Below are 21,764 nucleotides of genomic sequence, written 5' to 3'. Positions count from 1 at the left end.
ATTTTTTAAGCGAAGGGCAAAAATTAACGACCAACAATTTGAGGGGAAAAAATTAAAGACCAGTGCCTTTGAAGGGCAATCTGCGCAAAAAACTGAAAAACAAATATTTGCTAGTGACTATATATTTTTGACCAAGTGGCCTAATGTGTAACTTTTACTTTATTATTTCGAACTCTTTTTTGTCTTTAAGAATTTATTTTTAAATTTAAATGCAGTAACTAAAACGTTAATGCCAAATAACAAGCAAAAACATAGAATAACTAGAATCCATATAGGCTTGTTTTGGAGGTCTCAAGATTTGATAACAAGAAAATGAGATTCAATAGAAAAAAAATTATATTCATAGCCATGATAATCCTAAATCAGTCCAACTTTTAAACTGACTAAATTGAATAAGCAAAAATGAGCTGAGAAAATATATAGGCTTTTCAAAACTTAGGGAAATTATGTGGTTCATGCTTTCCTGTTTCACCACCCCTAGCCCGATTTAGGCATACTTTGATTCCTACTACTGTACCACTACTTTTGGATTTCAATAAACAAGTAGCAGTCTGTCTAAAGTCTAAACCGGGTATGAAAATGATGTTAATTTGGGGTGGGGTAAAAAAGCAATATATCCTTGGTGGGACCTTTGGGCTAGTTAGGCCGTCTCTTATCTGATGCTTTTCCATATCACCTAGCATTAGATATTAACTCATGGTAAACCAAATAGAGATGGAGCAAATTTTTTAATTTCTCCACCGGTTGAACTGATGGAAAGATTGTAACCTTTCCTCATGTACATTTTGAAAATAAATAAACTAATGGTCAACTAATTAAATGAATAAGACAAAACATAACTTTTTTTCCTTACTATTTTCAAAAAAATATTGGAGGAATGTGTCTAATTCTCTCTTCTTTCACCACCTTTGGTTCTTCGTTTTATTCGGAGAAATACAATAAGAGTTTCCCATAACCATCTATTCTTTCCCTCTTTCTCTTTCTTTTTCTCCACCAAAAATAGCTCTCTCTCTCTTGCTTTTCTTCTCTCTTTCTCTCTTCTTTCATTCTTTGCCTCGAAAAAAATAAAGTCTAATGCTCACCGGCTTCTCTCTCCGCCCTCTTCCGCCGGATATCTAACAAAAATTACATATCCGTCGCGGAGTTTGTCATAGCCGCTAGCCCATAAATGGCACCTACTACGACCACCATGACACAACATCCTCGCCATGCAAATACTATTGGCGAGGATGTTGTGTCTGTTGACTTTGACCTCGATTGGCCTTTCGAAAATATTGACGGTCTTCACCGTGACCATTTTCGAGACGCGGCTTACGAGATATTCTTCACTGCATGTCGGTCATCCCCCGGGTTCGGGGGTAGGACGGCTATCTCGTATCATAATCCGTCGGAAGGAGGAGATGGAAGCGGGTCCGGGGCTGGATCTACCAGCCCCGGATCACCGGTGAAGCCATCCGGGGTGGGGATGGCCGTGACTAGCAAGGTGAAAACGGCGTTAGGGTTGAAGATGTTAAAGCGGTCACGATCACGGAGAACCAGCTCTTATGGAGGCACCCCATCCTCGCCTGGGGGCGGCACAAGCCCCAAGGTAGCATTCACGGTGCCCCATACGAGGGCGCGGAGGCCGATGACGTCGGCCGAGATTATGAGGCGTCAAATGCGGGTGTCGGAGCAAAGTGATAGTAGGCTACGTAAAACTCTTATGAGAACTCTTGTTGGCCAAGTACGTACATTATGTCTATTTTGCATGTTTAATGTCTTTCGCATGCATTACAGAAAATATAAAGAAAAACAAATGAGGAAATGATTCGGCTTTGCTCCATCGAGAGACAATTTAATTGAACTTTTAGAAATTAATCAAACTTAAATTAATGGATGTTTTGAATTGTATATATAACATTTAAATGTTGCTATATGAACATATAATATGTTTTTCAAAATAGTGAACAATATAATATGCTACATTGTTTAAAATGTACAATCAAAATTCATTTTGGTTAATAGCTGAATGTGATTAAGAAGTCTTATATTTTTCATGGGGTATTTACATTAGAAAGCTGAAGGACTTGAAAACTGGAAAATGATCAAAGCATAAGAGAAATTGAAATTAGGAGACATTTTTGTTATTTTCTCACATTTCAGGTGGATTTTTCACCAAATTCGGTCAGAGTTACTTTTTTTATTATTATTTTTTTATTTATAGCCGAAGCAAAGTAAGATCCATTTTTATGTAACAAATGAAGTGAAGATCCATTTTTATGTAACAAATGACGTGACTTTTGGGTAATGCTGTAATGCACAAACATGGACAACCACCCATGAAATTTTTCCTCTTAATATTTCCACAAATTCTTTACTCTCTCTCTCTCTCTCTCTCTCTCACAAACAAATATTTTATGAGAAGAATGAAGCAAAATTTTCTTTGGCAAATGTTCTAAATATCTATTCATCAGCATGATTCTGATATATGGTTTTCTTCTAAATATCTATTCATCAGCATGATTCTGATATATGGTTTTCTTCCTTATCAGTTTGTTGTTTTATAGAATTACACTTATTGTATAGCCTATAAGACCTTTTCTATGTTAATGAATTCAAGATTAAAAGAGCAGACAAATTGAACAAATGTTGTGAAATTTGAGCAGATGGGAAGACGAGCAGAGACAATTATCTTACCATTAGAGCTATTACGCCACCTTAAACCATCCGAATTCAACGATACACACGAGTACCATCAATGGCAAAAACGTCAGCTTAGAATCCTAGAAGCAGGCCTTCTTCTTCACCCTTCAATCCCAGTAGAAAGATCAAACACATTTGCGAAACGCTTCAGAGAAATCATAAAATTAGCCGAAAATAAAGCCATTGACACTGGCAAAAATTCAGAAACAATGAGAGCTTTATGTAATTCTGTAGTGTCCTTAGCCTGGAGAACAGTTGATGGTTCCCCTACTGATATTTGCCATTGGGCTGATGGATTCCCTTTAAATATACATATTTACTCTGCTCTGTTATCCTCTGTTTTCGACTTAAAAGACAATACGATGGTTCTTGATGAAGTCGACGAGCTTCTTGAATTGATGAAGAAAACATGGGTAATTTTGGGTATCAACAAATCAATTCATAACTTGTGTTTTACTTGGGTGTTATTCGAGCAGTACATTGCGACAGGCCAAGTCGAGCCTGATCTTTTAGGCGCATCGATGATTATGTTGAGTAGTGAGGTTGCTAGTGATGCTAAGAAAGTGGACAGGGAGCCTGTTTATGTTAACATGTTGGCAAATGTGTTGGCTACTATGAGGGAATGGTCAGAGAAAAGATTGGTTAATTATCACGAAAATTTCAACAGGGGAAGTGCTGGATTAGTGGAAAACAATCTTCCTCTGTTCTTCGCGGCCACCAAGATATTAGAGGAAGATGTTCCGGGATATACATCTACTCGTTTTGAGAAAGGGGACGAACTCGCAGATGAATCAGCTGGAAATAAAGTCAGTTACTTCATCCGTTCGTCCGTGAGGAATGCATTCGCTAAGGTTAGTATCCTGGATTTCAGTTTAATATACTGACGATGTAAAGAGTTTCTATACTATGGTTAGTGTATTTAATCGCTATAGCATGTAATGCGCCTTAGTTTCCACTTGTTATAGACAGTAACTTATTTTCCGTAAACTTACTAATTCTATTCGTTATAGCATGTCGCATGACTTAGTTTCATGTTACTAATTCAACTTGTTATAGACAGTTCCTTATTTTTCTGACTTTACTTACTAATTCCATTCGTTATAGCATGTCACATCCCTTAGTTTCATTTTACTAATTCCACTTGTTATAGACAGTTACTTATTTCTTTACTTCACATGATACTAATTCCACTCATTATAGGCGGTAACTTGAAGTTGACAATAGAAGTTAAACTTCAGTATTTTAGCCCTTCTTTCAACCTATGTTGCTCGGACTCTATACTATCGGGTGTATGTTGGATCCTTCAAATGCTATGCATTTTTCGAAGGATCAAAAATGGGTCCGGCAACATTTTTGGAGGGTCCGAGCAATATAGCTTTCAACCCTTTCAGTTTTTTTTTTTTTAATTTTTAAGGTTTCCTTAATGTAACATTATTATTTTTTCTTTCTTCATGCGCAAAATAGATGTTGGAAGAAATGAGCATAGATGGTGCAAGTTTTGAATTGGAAGAAGTGAGCCAGACACTAATTAAGTTAGCCAATGAAACTGAAGAATTAGCAGCTAAGGAGAAGGAAACTTTCAGCCCTGTACTGAAGAAATGGCATCCTATTTCAGCAGGAGTAGCAGCTGTGGCATTACATTCTTGCTATGGAACTTTGTTAAAGCAATATCTCACGGGCGCGACTTTGCTCACGAAACAGACAGTTTTGGTATTACAGAAGGCTGGAAGACTTGAAAAAGTTTTAATTCAAATGGCTGTGGAGGATTCTGTTGAATGTGAGGATGGTGGCAAAGCCATAGTGAGAGAGATGGTTCCTTATGAAGTTGATTTAATCATAATGAGTTTAGTGAGGAAATGGATTCAAGAAAGGTTGAAGAAAGGGAAGGAGATCATTATGAGAGCAAAAGAAACTGAAGTAAGTCTCTTTCTTCGTGTGTTTACTTCTTTATATTTTGAATTCTCTTAGTGAAAATACTGAATCCGCCTGCCATTGTAGTAGGCTTTCTAGTTTCTGGTTAGGAAGATTTCTATTTTGAAATGCTCATACTAAAAGGAGTTCATGGTTAAAAACTTTGATATGCAGACATGGAATCCAAAATCCAAAAGTGAGCCATATGCACAATCAGCAGTTGATCTAATGAGACATGCCAAGGAAGCTGTGGACAATTTCTTTGAAATCCCAATGGTCATCTCAGAGGATTTAGTAGGGGATCTTGCTGATGGCTTTGAGCATCTGTTCAAAGAGTATATTACCTTTGTCACATCATGTGGTAAGAGCCTATTCATGGAACTTATTTATTTCCATACCTGAAGAAGCATTAGAGGAAAAATAGAATCTTTACACAAATAGCTGACCGGCCGGATTCACTATTTACTTTTCCTAGCCAATAGACATAGATTATATACATGGATTATACATGTATTATGGATCCGCCGGGTATCTCTAGTTTAAATAGTTGGATGTGGGCAGCTATTTATGTTAATTTTTCCAAAAACTTTCTTTTTTTAAGAATGCTCAAATAGTTATTTCATTCTTTTGACCTTGGGATCCTTTTATAGGGTCAAAACAAAGCTACATTCCTACACTTCCTCCTCTAACAAGATGTAGTCAAGATTCAAGGTTCTCCAAACTGTGGAAGTTTGCTATTTGCAGTGTAGGAGCAGATGAACAAAACCATCATATAATAGATGAAGGCAATCATCCCCGCCTTTCAACAAGCCGAGGGACTCAACGCCTATATATAAGGCTAAACACTTTGCATTACTTTCTCCTACAACTCCATTCCCTTGATAAAACACTCTCAATCTCCTCGAAAATCGTGCCTTCTCCAAGAAGTCGTCACAGCAAGAATAGACAAGTCGGGAGCTACTCCTACTTTGATCACACGCGTTCAGCCATCCAAATAGCTGTACAACATGTATCAGAAGTTGCTGCTTATCGTCTCATTTTCTTTGATTCTCACTCCGTATTCTATGGTAGCCTCTACGTCAGGGACGTTGAGAACACACGTATTCGACCAGCATTAAGGGCACTTAAGCAAAACCTCACACTTTTGTGCGCGATTCTCACCGACCGGGCTCAACCATTGGCCTTAAAAGAAGTTATGAAGGCTTCGTTCGAGGCTTATCTTATGGTTTTACTAGCAGGAGGAAGCAAAAGAATCTTTTCGAGGGCCGATCATCAGATAATAGAAGAGGACTTTGAGAGCTTAAAGAGGGTTTTTTGTACTTGTGGTGACGGATTGATAGTAGAGGATGTTGTGGACACGGAAGCTGAGGCGGTTGAAGGGGTGATAGCTTTAATGGGACAATCAACTGAGCAATTGGTTGAAGATTTCAGCATTGTGGCTTGTGAAGCTAGTGGAATGGGAGTTGTGGGATCAGGACAGAAACTACCTATGCCTCCAACAACAGGAAGATGGAACAGATCAGATGCCAACACAATCTTGAGGGTAATTTGTCATAGAAATGATAAAGTTGCTAATCACTTCTTGAAGAAAACATTCCAATTAGCAAAGAGGAGGCCATACTAAGTAAACAGGCCAACATATCTTTAAAAATCATCATGTACTGAAAAATAACCAGGAAAGCAGAAAAAAAAAAAAAACGAAGAAGGAAGGAATTTTTGCAGTGAATCTGCTATTAGGATGATAATTGAAAAGCCTTCTGGAGTACTAGAGTTACTTGAGAGAACAGTGTACTAATTTTTCTTCTTCTTTTCTTCATTGGACTAGGCATTATCAGTACTTTATTCTTCGTGGTGGTACGCGCTAATGTATAATACTTTTGCTATCTTCTGTATAATTTGAAGATTATTACTTTGACCACATAGTATTGTATATAGTGAAAGAATAGAATTATATTAGCATACGAGTTGGAGAAATAGACCATCAAATTCTACTCATATCATGAACTATTTCCTTTAGAGATATCAGAGCTATGGAATTGAAAATGTTGTTCAATAAAATACAAATGACCTTCCATATCTTGAAATAACAATAATTTAACTGATTACCATTGCAATCGTGTGAAAATCATAACAAAGAGAAAGGAGGTGAACAAGACTATTGCCCCATATAGCTATGTTGCTCCGATTCTCAAAAAATATTGATGCATCAGTGTCGGATCCTCCAAAAATGCATAATATTTGGAGGATCCAACAGGGTGAGGCTACATTTTTGGAGGATCTGACTCTGGTGCAGCGGCATTTTTGGAAGATCCAAGCCTTAGCCATATAGTACATTACCTAGCTAAAAACAGAAAAGATGTTTAAAGAAAACTAATGTACGTTAGTTAGGAGGCTAATGTAGAGCCAGCAACCTGTGCGTTGGTTGAACCTTCTTGGCTATTAGTTACCCGATGTCTCGATCCGATCTCCAATTCTTGCCTTAGCACAGCCAGTGAATCCGAGACTTCAGCTTTATACACATAATACTTGCTCACAAACAGGAAAAAGAAGAAGTTCAATAAGTTGAGTATCGCGAGGAATGCATAATAATAGTCAAGATGAGAGGCATTAAGGTTGTTTAGGATCCATCCTCTATGATTCCCACGCTTCTTGGTGATATGAGAAACCGTCGAAAGCAAGAAGCTACTAATGAAATTCCCAACACCAAGACTAGTCATTGAATAAGAGGTTCCTAAACTTTTCATTCCTTCTGGTGCTTGATCATAAAAAAACTCAATCTTGGCTACTTCCAAGAATGCATCAGCTGTTCCCATAAGAATGAATTGAGGCAGCAAAATGAATATGGATAATGGTACTTGTTTCCCATTTTCGACTAGGCCATTGTCCTTTGCTACACTAAGCCTATGCCTTTCAACGAACGATGCAACTAACATAATCACGATATGGAAAGCCATTCCAATTCCCATTCTTTGAAGTATATTGATGCCTCTTGGATTATTTGTCAATCTTTTGGCGATTTTCACGAAGAAACGATCGTAGAGTACAACGGAGACTAGCAACGATATGGTAACGAAAGCACCTAAACTAGCCGGAGGGATGCTGAAATTACCAATGTCTCTCTTAAGAGTTGTGCCTTGTTTGATAAAAAGTGTGTTGATTTGAGCTATCATTGTGCTTGGAAGGAATGTAGCTATCAAGATTGGTATCATCCGTAGCATTTGCTTTGTTTCTTCCACTTGAGTAACTGGACATGGCATCCATGGATCAGTTGTATCAATTTTTACACAAGCTTTGTTCAGAAACCTGCATCAAAATGTTTTACATGATTATTCTGTCATCAAGAACAAAGGAATGCAAAATTAAATACTCTCGGGATTCTTTTCCTCTTCTTTATTACCGTCTTTTTTAGTGTGTGTTTTCTTGTAAAAATGTTTAGCTGTATAGGCTCAATGGCCCATATAATTTTTATTGGATACTTATAACAAAACAAGTAATTACTAATTTCTAATTTATATGACACTCTTTGTGTTTTGAAATGTTCAAGAATTTTTTATACCTATACAACATTTACAATTGTAAAATCAAATTCATTAAACTAATCACACTTTATTATGTATTTTCTTCTATCTTCATTAATATATTATATAAGTCAAACTAATATCTTAAAACTTTTGTGCCTAGTAAAATACTAGTCTCACATAAACTGAAATAAATGGAGTACTTGTTTATAGTAAGTGTGACTTCTGAAAAGAATAAGGTAACCTTTAGCTTGTTTGTATAAATTTATCTTACTCTGTTAGTTATAACTAATTTTTTTGTATCACCGAGGGTTGTGATGGGATGTTTTTATCACCGAGGGTTGTGATGGGATGGACATGATCCCAACATCCTTAACCAGAGACCTCGAGTTCAAGCGATCACCTTCTCCTTTAATGGTCGAGTTAAAAACCAAAGGAAAAAAAATCTTTTTTAAAATTATTTACAAACCTCAAAGTAGGAGTGGAGTCAATTCTGACTTTTCCATTCTTGGTGTATTCTCCCAAATCAAGCTCATACAACTCTTTTGGGTCACTAGGGACTTGAACCTTCCATTTCCTTAAGGCAGCTATAATGACCTTGGACATTCTAGTAAATGGGCTTCCTCTGGGCTTTTTATGCCTATAAAAAGGTGATCCAGCCAAAAATATCATTATTGATATAGCAAGGCCCAATGTTGGAAGCCCATATCCAAGGGACCAGCCCACATTGTCTTGAATGTACACAAGCACAGTGTTAGCAAAGAGTGTCCCCAAGAAAATACTGAACATCCACCAATTGAAGAATGAAAGTTTATGAGCTTTTTCCTTGGGGTGAAACTCGTCGAATTGGTCTGCGCCAATTGTCGATACGTTGGGCTTCGTGCCACCAGTGCCGACGGCTAAGGTGTAGAGTGCACCTAAGAACACAGCTAGTTGAAGTGTGGATGCTTTTTTGCAGTCAGTTGCTGTTGGATGGGCACAAGGAGGAGGCTTTAGGCCATGGATTGATACTGCTAGTGTCAGTAGAGACATACCCTGTGACAATTGTAATGAAATTTGGTTAATCAGACTATAAATTAAAAGGCTACACTTGAGATGCTACTAAAAAATGCGAATTTCCTACGGACGTTCCTATCGAAATGTTGTTAGCAATATGGGATTTCCGAGGAAAAGTACGTTGGGAATTCACGTTTTTTAGCAATGACATATGCAGTAATAATCGAGCTGGCATAATCATTAATAGGAAGATTACAATTTCGAGACGCCAAACAAATTCCTAGAACTCTTATGACATAGTTGGCCCATCAATATGCATATGACAGATCAATTAGCCCCCTTAACATCTTTCATAATTCGTTCTCAAGTCAAGAAATAAAAAGTTTTATTGGTCAAACCTCATCAAAAGTACGTGCTCTTAACGTTGTCAACCAATTGATGTAGGAAGAACCCTCGGGACCTATTCATTCCTCCTCAAACTTCTTAGCAATCTTTTTCATCGTAAGGTGGTATTTCTTTCAAATCTTTTTATAACCGAGAAATCCTTGAGGTCAGCTAGCAATAGCATAGGATTAAAACTTGGTAAGTAATTACCGGTCTCTTTTTATCTTTCTCTAGTTAAATATCAACTTTTTAACACTCGTGATCAGTGGCGGAGCCAAGTAGCCTCCAGGGAGGTTGAACCCCCTCGGCCGAAAAATTACACTGTATTTACAAGGTTAAAATTATTTTTTTACATATATATATATATATATATATATATATATAGTGGATGTTGAACCCCTTGACTTCTTCGTGTATTTATTTCTTTATATATTTGAACCCCCTAGGGGAAAATCTTGACTCCGCCACTGCTCGTGATATATGTCTAATCTACACATTACACGCTCTTCCTATTGCAAATGATTAGTATTAAAGTATACCCAATAAAATTGTATACTACTATATATGTTTTTTTGTTTTCCTCGTGAACACTTCTAATTTTTCAGTTTAACATATATATCTTTTATGAAACTTCAAAATGTCTTAATATATGAGTATGAAACTTCAAAATGTCTTAATAAGACAGAAACTAATGTCTATCATGTTTACAACCAAGAAAATCACAGTCAAAACCAGATTAATTTAAACTAATTTTCTAGATTACCGCACCAGCTTCGAACATAATTTAGATGAAAGCTACTTGCAGAAGAAAACAAAAGAAAGAAAAGAAAAGGCATATGTATCCAAAATTCCAAAAATAGATTCTCTAGAGTCAATAATGGACTGAGCTGACAAATGCTAGTACTATAGTATTGCCTTTTGTCATGACTGGTGATTTCATCTTTTTTTTATTGGTACTAATCTTCTTGATAATCACGTCATATCTAGCAGACAAGGATCCCGTTGTTCAGCAAGTAGTCCTTTCTCAAGTTGCAAATTAAAAAAATTATGAGCATGACCATTCATGCATTCTAGGTCTATCTTTAATGTTGATAACTTATAAATATGAGTAAAACCTCCTATCCAATTAGTACATCTTGAGTGGACCAATCATGTTACCAATAATTGGACATGAATTTGCTAACATTAAAGTCAACAAGTTTGGTATATGGAAATTACACCCCATTACAATCGATCACATAAATTTTCTAAAAAAAAAAAAATCAATAACTTATGGAGATTATGTTTTCAATATAATTGTAGGCTGGAAAATAATTTATGACATATTTCCTACTTGCGATTAGTCAATCAACTATACCAAATTATCCAATAAATCCATTTATGTTTATTTTATACCAATAAAGTCACTCAAGATACAAAATAAACAATAGTAATAACCTTGGTGAATAATATTACTGCATAAAACTTGAGTAACTTTATTGATGCTTCATTATATCGGTGTTGCGTTGCTATATTCTTTTATGACATGATAAACGTAGTGGCAGAATCAGAATTTTCAATAAGATGATTCAAAATATAATAAAATACACATAGAAATAAGCCAAGGAGATTCAGCGTCAGTATAAATTTTTTTTGACAAAGGAAATTCGACTAGACCCCTGATATTTGGCACAAATATCGATATTTAGACTTTACCTCTCGTTCTTAGCACTTTAATCACAATTTCTATGATGGAATCGTTGTATTCGTGCTTATGTTGGTATGGTTTGTGTGTTTAGGTACAATGAGGACAAATGACTAGAAACCGAGCAGTTTGGTCGAGTTTTGGAAGCAAGGACTAAGTGTGCATGAGAAGGAGCGAAGAGGAGAGCTGGACAAAACAAGAATCTAAAAATCCCTCTTGGGGCGCCGCCCCTGCACAATTGTTGGTGAAAAAGCTCAGAAGACCAAAGGGCTGGAAATCCCTCTTGGGGCGGCGCACCAAGCCATTTTCCGCACAGTTTTCCCGGTTCGATCGAGATTAGGATTACTTAATTTGTTTTTAGCCCTAGACTATAAATATACATTTTATTAAGTTGTAAACGGTGTGCTGGGATATTCTAAGACTTGTAAGCCACCGTTCTACTTTCTCTCTCTAGGGTTATTCTATTTTTCCCATCTTTTCAACCCTAGATTATTCATGAATTAAGAATCATGAGTAGCTAAACTTCTTAATTCTGGGGTTGTGGCGAAAGACATGATAGTTGGTTTGATGACAAGTTCGATCAATTAAATTTCCGTATTTTGGGTTGCTTATTTATTCTTGATCTTAATTGTTTGATTATCTGGCCAATAATTGAACACTATCTGTGGCGTGTGAATTGAACTAGGGATAGGGAATTTACATGCGTAATAAGAATAAATAGGGCTTGTTCGATATAATCGTTTCGCTAATGAGGATAGGAATATACCTTTAGCCTTGCTTAGCTGAATACGGAGAAGTAAATGTGTTCTTGCTACCTCTGGCGACCATAGGGATATAGGCGTTATAGTAGCGTCTACAGGCTTGTGAGCAACTCGGGAGATACTCATAAAGCTATAATTAACCCGTCAACTAGTAACCCACGAAATAAGATAGGTGGAATTGTCAGAAGATTAACTGGATTGTCAAAAGCCATGACCCTAGAACTCTCCATCATCTGATAAACCTTACAATCTTTATCGAAATATTCTCAGTCACAAAAACACCCATCATAAATTGTTTACTTTTCAGTTTCGTTTAGTTACAACAAACATTTTGATTTTCACTTTTTTGAATAGTTTTATTCGGATTTGAATTAGTTTAACAGTATTATCTAAGTCTCTGTGGGATCGATATCTGGACTTAAAAGTTCTATATTACTTGTACGACCACGTATACTTGTGTATGCTTTTGGAAGCAACAAGTTTTTGCCGCCCCTTTCGGTATATACTCTTAACTTCGCCCACAGGTAGACATAGCTTTTATACATACTAGATTAGTAGAACCATAATACACACGATATAAGTACTACACAATAGCAACAAGTAATGCAGATTAATTAATCCTAGATGAGTTGAGTTATATATTAGAAAACCTATATGTCGCTTCATTTAAATTTGGCTCAACCAAGGTGGTGGTGAGGGGGCGGGGGGGGGAGGGGGTAAGTGACGTACCAAGAGATAGGGTTGTTCAAAACCGAACCGCCACCGATAACCCAACCGTAAAATTGGCTTATTGGCTTATTGGTAGTGGGCTATCGGATTAGCGGTTGGGGAATGGATTAAAATTTTATAGTTAACGGCTTATCGGTGTGGGGGCGGATTACACAATTTTCTTATTGGGCAAACCGTTAACCCGTTAACAATTTATCATATTTATATTTTTACCCCTAAACATATAAAATATGTATTGTAAACCTAAAACACTAAAATCTAAAGCTAAAGCACTAAAGTGAAAAGTCTGAACAATCAGTAATTATCTTCGGTAAACTCTTCCATTAACCATAAATTATTATTATTATTATTATTATTATTATTATTATTATTATTATTATTATTATTATTATTATTATTATTATTTTGTGTTGGAAGTTACTATTGCAATAATTGTGGTTCCGGAGAAAGGTGGTGAAGTGATCACCATCGGAAGAGTTGAGATTAAACTTGTGAATTCTTAACTGTTAAGGCCTACCCTATGGCTATGGGGCTTAATTGACTTCCTAGTTGTTAAATTATGAATAAAACGTTTGTCTTTCAAGGAAAAAAAAAAGATAGTAGTTACGTAATTTAACCGGTACACCGCCCGATAACTGTCCGATAATTGCTAACTCGATACCGAACTAACCGATATCTTATCGGTTGGCTAGCGGATTAGTACTTTTAAAAGCCGATAACCGTTAAGCCAAACCGTTAAGCGTAGTTATCCGCTCAATCCGCCCGATAAGCAGCCCTACCAAGAGATAAATGGCACAGGCAATCAAGAAAGTCCAATAACGGCCAAGAAAGGCATCAGCAAAGTAGGCGCCTAAGATAGGGTTCATCCATATAGTGCCCACCCAATTTGTCACATTTAGGTCGCTTCATTTAAATTCGTCTCAACCAAGGTGGTGGTGATTTGGGGGGGGGGGGCTAGTGACGTACCAAGAGATAAATGGCACAGGCAATCAAGAAAGTCCAATAACGGCCAAGAAAGGCATCAGCAAAGTAGGCGCCTAAGATAGGAGTCATCCATATAGTGCCCACCCAATTTGTCACGTTGTTTGAAGATTTCACTGTCCCTTGATGCAACTTCTCTGTTAAGTATATTACCAAGTTTGATGATATCCCATAATACGCCATACGTTCGAACACTTCATATACTGCCAATTCATTAATTGCCAACAAGAATAAGTCAACAAGAAAAAGTTTTAAGTAAAATAAGGCACACCTGTTTACACTATGATAGTAGCTAGTTAGATTTGTGATGTGGGTAATCAGCGGAGGCTAAATCAAAATTTAAAATTTATGAGTTTTTATAGCGTCCTCATATTAATATACAATAATAATTGAGTTCACAATTAAATATTTATAAATACTTAGATTTTTTTTTTTGATACATATATAGAATTTGGACTACGTGAACATGTAACTTATAAGCTGTGTTTCGTTCGCCGGGTAATGTGCTCCTCATTGTTGGGTTGTTTTAACTAATTATGGTTTAGTTTGCTGGGACTGAGGATTGGTGGAACTCAAAGCAAATGTAGGAAAAAGGTATTAATTCCGTCCCCAAAAAGCTGATGTGGAAAGTATAGCATTTAATTTTGATGTGATTGGACGTTCAAATCTTAATCTTTGATTTAAATATACAATTTGCACTTTTGGAAAATTATGTAAAGAAAAAAACTAGTCCTAAGTACCTATAAGATATTTCCATATTTTGAGTGCATCTTCTTTATTTAGAATATGCGTCCAACAGTTACGTGGTACTCTTGATAAAATGCAACTACATGACTTTTCAGAAACTCTTTGGTGAAGAAGATCACGTCACTGATCTGCCAAACTTAACCTACCATATGAGATAAGTTCTAAAAACTTTTTATAGTTTCGTTGGCGTAATAATGAGCTGATTTCTTAAAGATAAAAGAAACGTAAGATATTTATTTTATTTGATTTAATGTAGATGTGGGGATATTCTTTATCACTGTGTGGGACGTAGATTTTAATATAGTAACATGGGATGTATGCATTATTGGATGAGTGAAGTCAGAACAACCCACAACACCCAAAACAACGTGTGCACATACACTCTGCTAGAATTTGTCTAAAGATGACCTTCAAAATCTCTTCGATACTTAGTAGGCGTTTGGCCATGAAAATCAAATACTTTTCACTTTATTTAGAATTTTGAAGTTGGAGTTAAAGATGGAGTTGTGTTTTATTATAATTTTTGTAACAAATATTTGATTGTTTGAATGTGTTGAAAGTGAAAACAAAGGTTTTGGTGTTTTCCAAATTTGTATTTGAAATTTTCATGTCCAAACCAGTGGCGGATCTAGAAATTTCATTGAGGGGGTTCGAAAACCACTGAACCAAGCCTTACTCTTGGGTTCAGGGTGTTCAAAATCTATATATGTACATAAAAAATACAAAAATACCTTATATATATAGTGTAATTTTTTACCGAGGGTGTTCGGGTGAACACCCTCACTTGTGTGTAGATCCGCCCCTGGTCCAAACGTTGATTTTCAAATAAAGTGAAATAATTTTTTGGAAAAAAGTAAAAAGTTCTCATGGCCAAACTGGTACTTAATTATTCATTTGGAAGTAGGGGTGGGCATTGTATGGTAGATATCGATTACTATACAGAAAACAAAATTTTTTATACCGCAATTTCGGTATTTTGGTATTTGGTATGAATTTTTAAAAATTTGGTATTCGGTACGATATTCAATATTCATAAAGAAAATACTGAATACCACACCGAAGTATATAATTACGTATACAATTCATATATCTTAGTGTTATAATACTAACAAATATATAAACTTGTATTATTAGAAAACTAATTGTTTAAACGTTGGAACTTTGACTACTCTATCTTGATTTAAATATTTTTTTTATGTAATTGATTTACGAAGAGATTGCTTGTACTATCTTTTGAATATTTTTATATGAGTAAGGTGTTTATTACATAACAATTGAGATGTTTCTTAAGTAGCGGAAGTCATAATTTTTCACGATATGAGTATATGTAAGTTGAAGTCGGACAAACTATGATACCGATTTACCGTACAGTAAAATAACGAAATAGAATTTTAAAATACTGAACCAAACAAAATTAATTTGATACGATAATAATATAATTTTAAAAATTAAAAACTAAAATTACCGTACCAAAATTTTAAATATCCTATCATACCATACCATAGTCACTCCTTTGGAAGTATCAAAGAACACGTTCGGAGATATTTTCTTTTTAGTCAACATCTTTTCAGATTTTTATATTTTACTTTTTGTCTAGTTTTTCAGCCGATTGATTCGATGTTGTTGTCATTAGCTGTGACTGAACCAGTTTACTACACGACAAATGACAAGTGAGGTACTAAAAGGTTTTTCAAAGGGAAGTTTTTCAAAAAATATGTTTAAATCAAGCACAATAAGCAATGATATCTTTAATATATTCTATTAATTCGTCGTTTGGAAAAAAAATCGTCGTTATAATTTTACATAGTTTGAGCATATATATATATATATATATATATATATATATATATATAAAGGCAGTCCGGTGCACTAAGCTTCCGCTATTCAAAATTTGAAAAAAAGCCGAATCACAAGGGTCTAAGAAAGGACCGGATTACAATGATCTATTGTACGCAGTCTTACCCTATCAAATTCTCAGAGAGAACCAATTCATGAGTATTATTATAATTTTTTCACCTTAAATTCCGGCAAGAACTCAGTGGTTTTTGCTTCTTTTTGGATGTGGTGTGGTGTTAGAGAATATATCATGTCTTTCATCGATAATATTACTACTATATATAAGTGTCAATACGGTTTTTTTTTTGTTTTGCAGTCCTCACATCCTAAAAGCACCCTATAGGAATCTTACACGTGGGTTTTATGAATTATCCTTGCATATTTTTTTTTATTTTTTATTTTTGTCACATTCATTACTAAAGGCCACTTCCCATATAGAATTTTATAATTGGTGTGTTGTATAACTCTTTTAAAAATCTCTTCTTGTTGCTTATTAGATTATTCTTCTAATCCATATTATATGGTGGTTTTAATTTGTATATATAGTTTAAATAAATAATTATTTATATAACTAAGCAGGTATTATTTGTTTTTTTTTTTAAATTACCCTTATTTTTCGATAAGTGCATTGTTACATAAGTAATACTACTATTAAATTGATAGCGTTTAATTAAAGATATATATTTTAGTCCAGGGTGAGTAATTTTTTAAAGGGTGTGACCAAACTAAAAACATCATATAATATGAACCAGGGAAGTAACTTGTAAATTTTTTGTTCTTAAACTGGTATAATTTAGGTAACTTTGGCGCCAAATTTTCTTTTTCAACTGAAGCATTTATTAAATCTTACTTTACATTTAAACATATCTTACGTAATATATTCCTCACCAACATTTCCTCTCTATTATATTAAACTTCCAAATTTTTACTTCTTTAGTGCAATCACATATGCTTACAGATACAAAAAGTAAAATTTATTGAATGACGTTGTATAGTGTTGAAGATGAAGGTAGCATTATTAGTCAAAATTAAATTAGCTATATAATCATGTTTGATTAACTAGGAGCTAATCCTTTTAAGCATATAGTATATATGAAGAATTAAATTAATTCTTAAGAAGTAATCCTTTTAGCATAAAATAAATTATGTACGACCCTTTGATATTTGCTAATTTTCATACCAAACTTGCTTTCTCATAAATAATTTATTTGTTAAAAATTATCCAATTATATGTCAAAGAAACTCAAATAATTATGAAAATTTATGGAGAAGATATGTTTAACCTGCAATTACATTAAATTAATTATGTAGCAAACATATGTGACACAAATTATACTTATTTGATAAAATTTACGTACTATTTTTATATTTTAAATTTGGCCCGGACTTCGCACGGGCCTACTGCAACTAGTATATATACTAGATGTCACCCAACAACTTAGCTACTACCATTTTTCCGTACAATTTTTTTCATAAAAAAAAAAAAAAGTCGAATAGCGCTTGTCTGATTACACATATGACTGATTTTTGGAAAAACGAATTTGAAGAGGAGTTTCAAGTAAAGCATGGCTTTCACCAGTTTTTCAAGTGATTTTTTTTCCTCTACTCACAAAAATTCAAACTTTTTTTTTCAAGTTAAATGCATATCCAAACACAAAATTAATTTTAATCTTTCAAAGAACATATTAAAATGCTTACAAAGAGGGGTTTGGACAATTGTAATCTTAACCCGGAATCGTTATCCAGTCAAATTATCTTTCATCATCATCCACATAAAAGAAAAATATACTCCCTCCGTTTCAATTTATGTGAACTCATTTGACTAGGCACGACATTTAAGAAAGAGGGAAGACTTTTAAAACTTGTGGTTCAAAATAAGTGTTGAATATTTGTGTGGCTGTAAATCATTCATAAAGTGAATTTGTTTCCAAATTAGGAAAGAGGTCATTCATTTTGACACAGACTAAAAAGGAAATAGGTTCACATAAATTGAAATAGGGGGAGTAACTAATTTTGAAATCCTTAAATATAAATCTCTAAGAACCTAAGTACCTCCTATCATCTCAACATCTGTTTTAATGTCTTTTTAAGGAAACAAAAGATACGTATAATATGTTAAATAAACAAATATACGATGAGCATTTGTTGTTACTTACTCTAATATCACATTTAAAAAAGATTTCAAATTACAGTTTTAAAGTTAGTAAGTTGAAATAAAAGTCCTTTATTTTTAACCATCTCTAGGCAATCTCCCTAAAACATCATATACTTTCTTGAATTCTCCATCAGTTAAAAAATTAGAGTCCAATTTATCGGCTTGAGTGTTAATCATTAGTTTTTTTTCAATGTTCTTAAATATTTTGAATAAATGATACTTAGTAACCAAAAATATAAGTGGAGCTTTTTCAGAAACAAAGTGGCCTTAACGAGTATTAGACGTGCGCACTAATCACTAATCAGTAGCCCTTTTTTTAACTGAGAGTAGTACACAAATTTACTCGAAAATGTGATTAGGAAAGTATAAAATAAATCCAACCAACTTTAGAATCCATATCAAATAATGGCACGTGAATTTCTGACGGTACAAACAAAATAAGGATCGATGGGGGAGCGGGACACACCTATGGGAATCCGCGACTTAAGTTAGACAAAAAAAAAATTGAACCAAATTAGTATAAAAAAAACACATTAATAGGTTTCAAGCACGAAAGGACCAAACTGCAAAAATGCACTTTGGGCCTTTCATGATGCCATTATCCTTTTCTTTTTCTTCTGTGTAGTACACTTCTACATATAATAATAAGTGATCCATAGGTTATGCATACATCCATTCTTCTTCATTATGCCATTTTTATTACACCATTTTTATTTAGACACTTAAGTTTTAATTTAACAAGTATCTTTTTATTTTTTGGAGATTGAATAAGCATCTTAACTATAGTTAAAAGGCTAAATTATTGAGAAGTACTTTTAACTTTTGTTATTAAAAAAAAAAAAAGCTATCCCTCCACAATGTTTGGTATTATATCATTAATTACATTTTCTAATTGGCTAGATTATTGAGAAGTACTTTTAACTTTTATTATTAAAAAAAAAAATCGGGCGGGGTTAGGATGGGTTGAAAGAAATTAATTTTTTTTTGTATTTAATTCTGTATATGATTGTGGTACGGGTCTCAACATTCTAAATTCGAATCTACTTTCACCCACCCAAAATATATGATTTATATGATTGGAATTTTAGATAGCAATAAATATTTTAGAGTAATCATATTTTATGTCATGTTTTTTTCAAAATCCTTTAAAAATCATAAATTACGTATTAAATGAGTTAGAGCCCGTTTGGATTGACTTATAAGTTGCTTATAAGTTGGATATGTGACAACCTTGTATATATGTGTTTTGTTATGTAATTAATGATATAATACCAAACATTGTGGAGAGATAGCTTCTTCTTTTTTTAATAACAAAAGTTAAAAGTACTTCTCAATAATTTAGCCTTTTAACTATAGTTAAGATGCTTATTCAATCCCCAAAAAATAAAAAGATACTTGTTAAATTAAAACTTAAGTGTCTAAATAAAAAAAGGTGTAATAAAAATGCATAATGAAGAAGAATGGATGTATGCATAACCTATGGATCACTTATTATTATATGTAGAAGTGTACTACACAGAAGAAAAAGAAAAGGATAATGACATCATTACATTCACGCATGAATTTCGTGCGTGAAATGCCCAAAGTGCATTTTTGTAGTTTGGTGCTTTCACGCACGAAGTGAAACCTATTAATGTGTTTTTTTTTGTACTAGTTTGGTTCAACTTTTTTTTTGTTCTACTTAAGTCGCGGATTCGGACATCTTTTTGGGGACTTGGGTCATTAAATAAGTGTTAGTTGGGCTTATCGTCTGACAGAGGAAAGGTACCAGTGTAAAGCACCTAGATACAAAAGTCCTAAAGCATGAAAATCAGTAAATACCTACATTACCCTTTGAAGGCGAGCAGGCATGACTACCTTGAGCTGCTTCAAGGCTCTTCTATATTACTTCCTCTGTTTCAATTTGTTTAAACCTATTTCTTTTTTAATTCGTGTCAAAATGAATGATCTCTTTCCTATTTTGAAAACAAATTCACTTTATGAATGATTTACAGCCACACAAATTTTTAAGGCTTATTTTAAACCACAAATTTCAAAAGTCTTCCCTCTTTCTTAAATATCGTGTCCAGTCAAATATATTCGTATAAATTGAAATGGAGGGAGTATAATATTAGGAATATACAAGAGTTTTTAAAGGTGTTTAATGAACTGGTGTACTCCACTTGTTGAGTAGCCAGAGGGATATACAGGTGCAGAGTTATCCTCGCCCAAGAAAAGCCAATTGAATCTCTTTCGTTGAAGAATTACAAAGTGTGCATATACACTATTTTTTAAGTTCACTTGACGTCTTCGTGTATTTACTTCATTAAATTTTAAACTCATTATTGAAAATTTTGAATCCACTAGGGGGAACATGTACTATTCGGTAACATATGAGAAGATGAGATTTATCCATTTTACTCTAGACAAGAAGATTGATCAAGTGATAGAAGGTTAGTAGAGAAGAAATTTCCTGCAGTTTTATAAAGGAGGGTTAACCTGAAGAAAGACACTAGACTAATATGGTTCATGGAGCTAGCTTTGGCATAACTAAATTTGTCCTCTGTGGGCTCGAAGAGTGTTTACATATCGCTCTGAAAATGTCTATTTGTGTGCTTATGAGTGAGACTGGTTTAAAAATGAAGCGATTATTCGCATAACTGACTACAACTTACTTGAAATATGAGATGTACTGTTGTTGTGTGCATATAAGAGTGTTGGGCTAAGAGGAAGAGAGTAGCATACCAACAATGAAAGAGCAAGCTTTCCATCCACCTGTCTTGGATCTAAGAATGGGATTGCCTTTGAGATCTACAGTTCCATCTTTTGTGTATCCATCATCATGCCCATTTTCATCCACATGATTAGAAGTTGCCATAATTATAGGAAGTATTGGATGACTCCTTTATTCAAGTGTTATGCAAACTTCAAATTAGAGTGCATTTAGAAAGCACAACTAGCTCGTTCACTTTCTGCTTGGCATAGAAAGTCTGCTCTCACTACTACCTTTATATAGACCCAGCTAGCTGCTCTGCCTTAAGTCATTCAAGAGTCTATGTAGGAGACATATCTAAAATTTTGAGTTTATTGATTATGAATTTTTTAAAGATAGCTTACTGAGTTATAAATATATCATACGTATCAAGTAAATTTTTTTAATATAAAAACAGGATATTAGCCAAAATTACTGGGTTATAACTAAAACTCTAGTTCCGCTATACACTAACCGTGCGAATACATATTTACACAATCGAGTTATTTATAAGGTGTAGGCAAATCTCAATGACAAATATTAATTATTACTGTAATTAATAGAAATCGCAGATTAACTAATCCAGTATCATGGTCATCTAAAGAGTCTTGATGACATTATCGGTATATATAACTTAAATCTGTTATTT

The 21,764-nt window shown here is 34.2% G+C and overlaps 2 protein-coding genes across 5 annotated transcripts; one reads left to right on the top strand and one right to left on the bottom strand.

The window, feature by feature from the left end:
* The first annotated feature begins 1,003 nt into the window (after positions 1–1,003).
* Positions 1,004–6,534, top strand: LOC132610078 (protein unc-13 homolog). Its single transcript, XM_060324329.1, has 5 exons — positions 1,004–1,723; positions 2,646–3,533; positions 4,147–4,599; positions 4,768–4,954; positions 5,244–6,534. The coding sequence occupies exons 1-5, from the start codon at positions 1,169–1,171 to the stop codon at positions 6,215–6,217; spliced, it is 3,057 nt and encodes a 1,018-aa protein (XP_060180312.1). The 5' UTR covers positions 1,004–1,168; the 3' UTR covers positions 6,218–6,534.
* A 133-nt stretch (positions 6,535–6,667) lies between these two features.
* On the bottom strand, positions 6,668–21,461 carry LOC132610079 (protein NRT1/ PTR FAMILY 5.2-like). 4 transcript variants are annotated; one of them, XM_060324330.1, is made up of 4 exons: positions 21,109–21,461; positions 13,632–13,849; positions 8,581–9,146; positions 6,668–7,896 (listed from the first exon to the last, which is right to left on the bottom strand). In XM_060324330.1, the coding sequence occupies exons 1-4, from the start codon at positions 21,239–21,241 to the stop codon at positions 6,978–6,980; spliced, it is 1,836 nt and encodes a 611-aa protein (XP_060180313.1). In that variant the 5' UTR covers positions 21,242–21,461; the 3' UTR covers positions 6,668–6,977. The 4 variants fall into 4 exon arrangements, with proteins under 4 accessions (XP_060180313.1, XP_060180316.1, XP_060180315.1 ...); XM_060324333.1 differs by lacking the exon at positions 13,632–13,849 and having other exon boundaries at positions 21,109–21,244; XM_060324332.1 differs by lacking the exons at positions 13,632–13,849; positions 21,109–21,461 and adding an exon at positions 21,039–21,086.
* Positions 21,462–21,764: the final 303 nt, after the last annotated feature.

This window comes from Lycium barbarum, chromosome 9 (assembly GCF_019175385.1).
Source record: "Lycium barbarum isolate Lr01 chromosome 9, ASM1917538v2, whole genome shotgun sequence".
NCBI classification, from domain to species: domain Eukaryota; kingdom Viridiplantae; phylum Streptophyta; class Magnoliopsida; order Solanales; family Solanaceae; genus Lycium; species Lycium barbarum.
This window is presented reverse-complemented; position numbering and strand designations above follow the sequence as displayed.

Coding starts and splice junctions, on each gene's coding strand:
- LOC132610078 (XM_060324329.1), top strand. CDS start 1,169: ATGGCACCTACTACGACCACCATGACACAACATCCTCGCCATGCAAAT. Junction 3,534..4,146: donor TGAGGAATGCATTCGCTAAG/GTTAGTATCCTG, acceptor TGCGCAAAATAG/ATGTTGGAAGAAATGAGCAT. Junction 4,955..5,243: donor TACCTTTGTCACATCATGTG/GTAAGAGCCTAT, acceptor ATCCTTTTATAG/GGTCAAAACAAAGCTACATT.
- LOC132610079 (XM_060324330.1), bottom strand. CDS start 21,241: ATGGCAACTTCTAATCATGTGGATGAAAATGGGCATGATGATGGATAC. Junction 13,850..21,108: donor AGCTTGCTCTTTCATTGTTG/GTATGCTACTCT, acceptor ATGAATTGGCAG/TATATGAAGTGTTCGAACGT. Junction 9,147..13,631: donor CCTGTGCCATTTATCTCTTG/GTACGTCACTAG, acceptor CAATTGTCACAG/GGTATGTCTCTACTGACACT.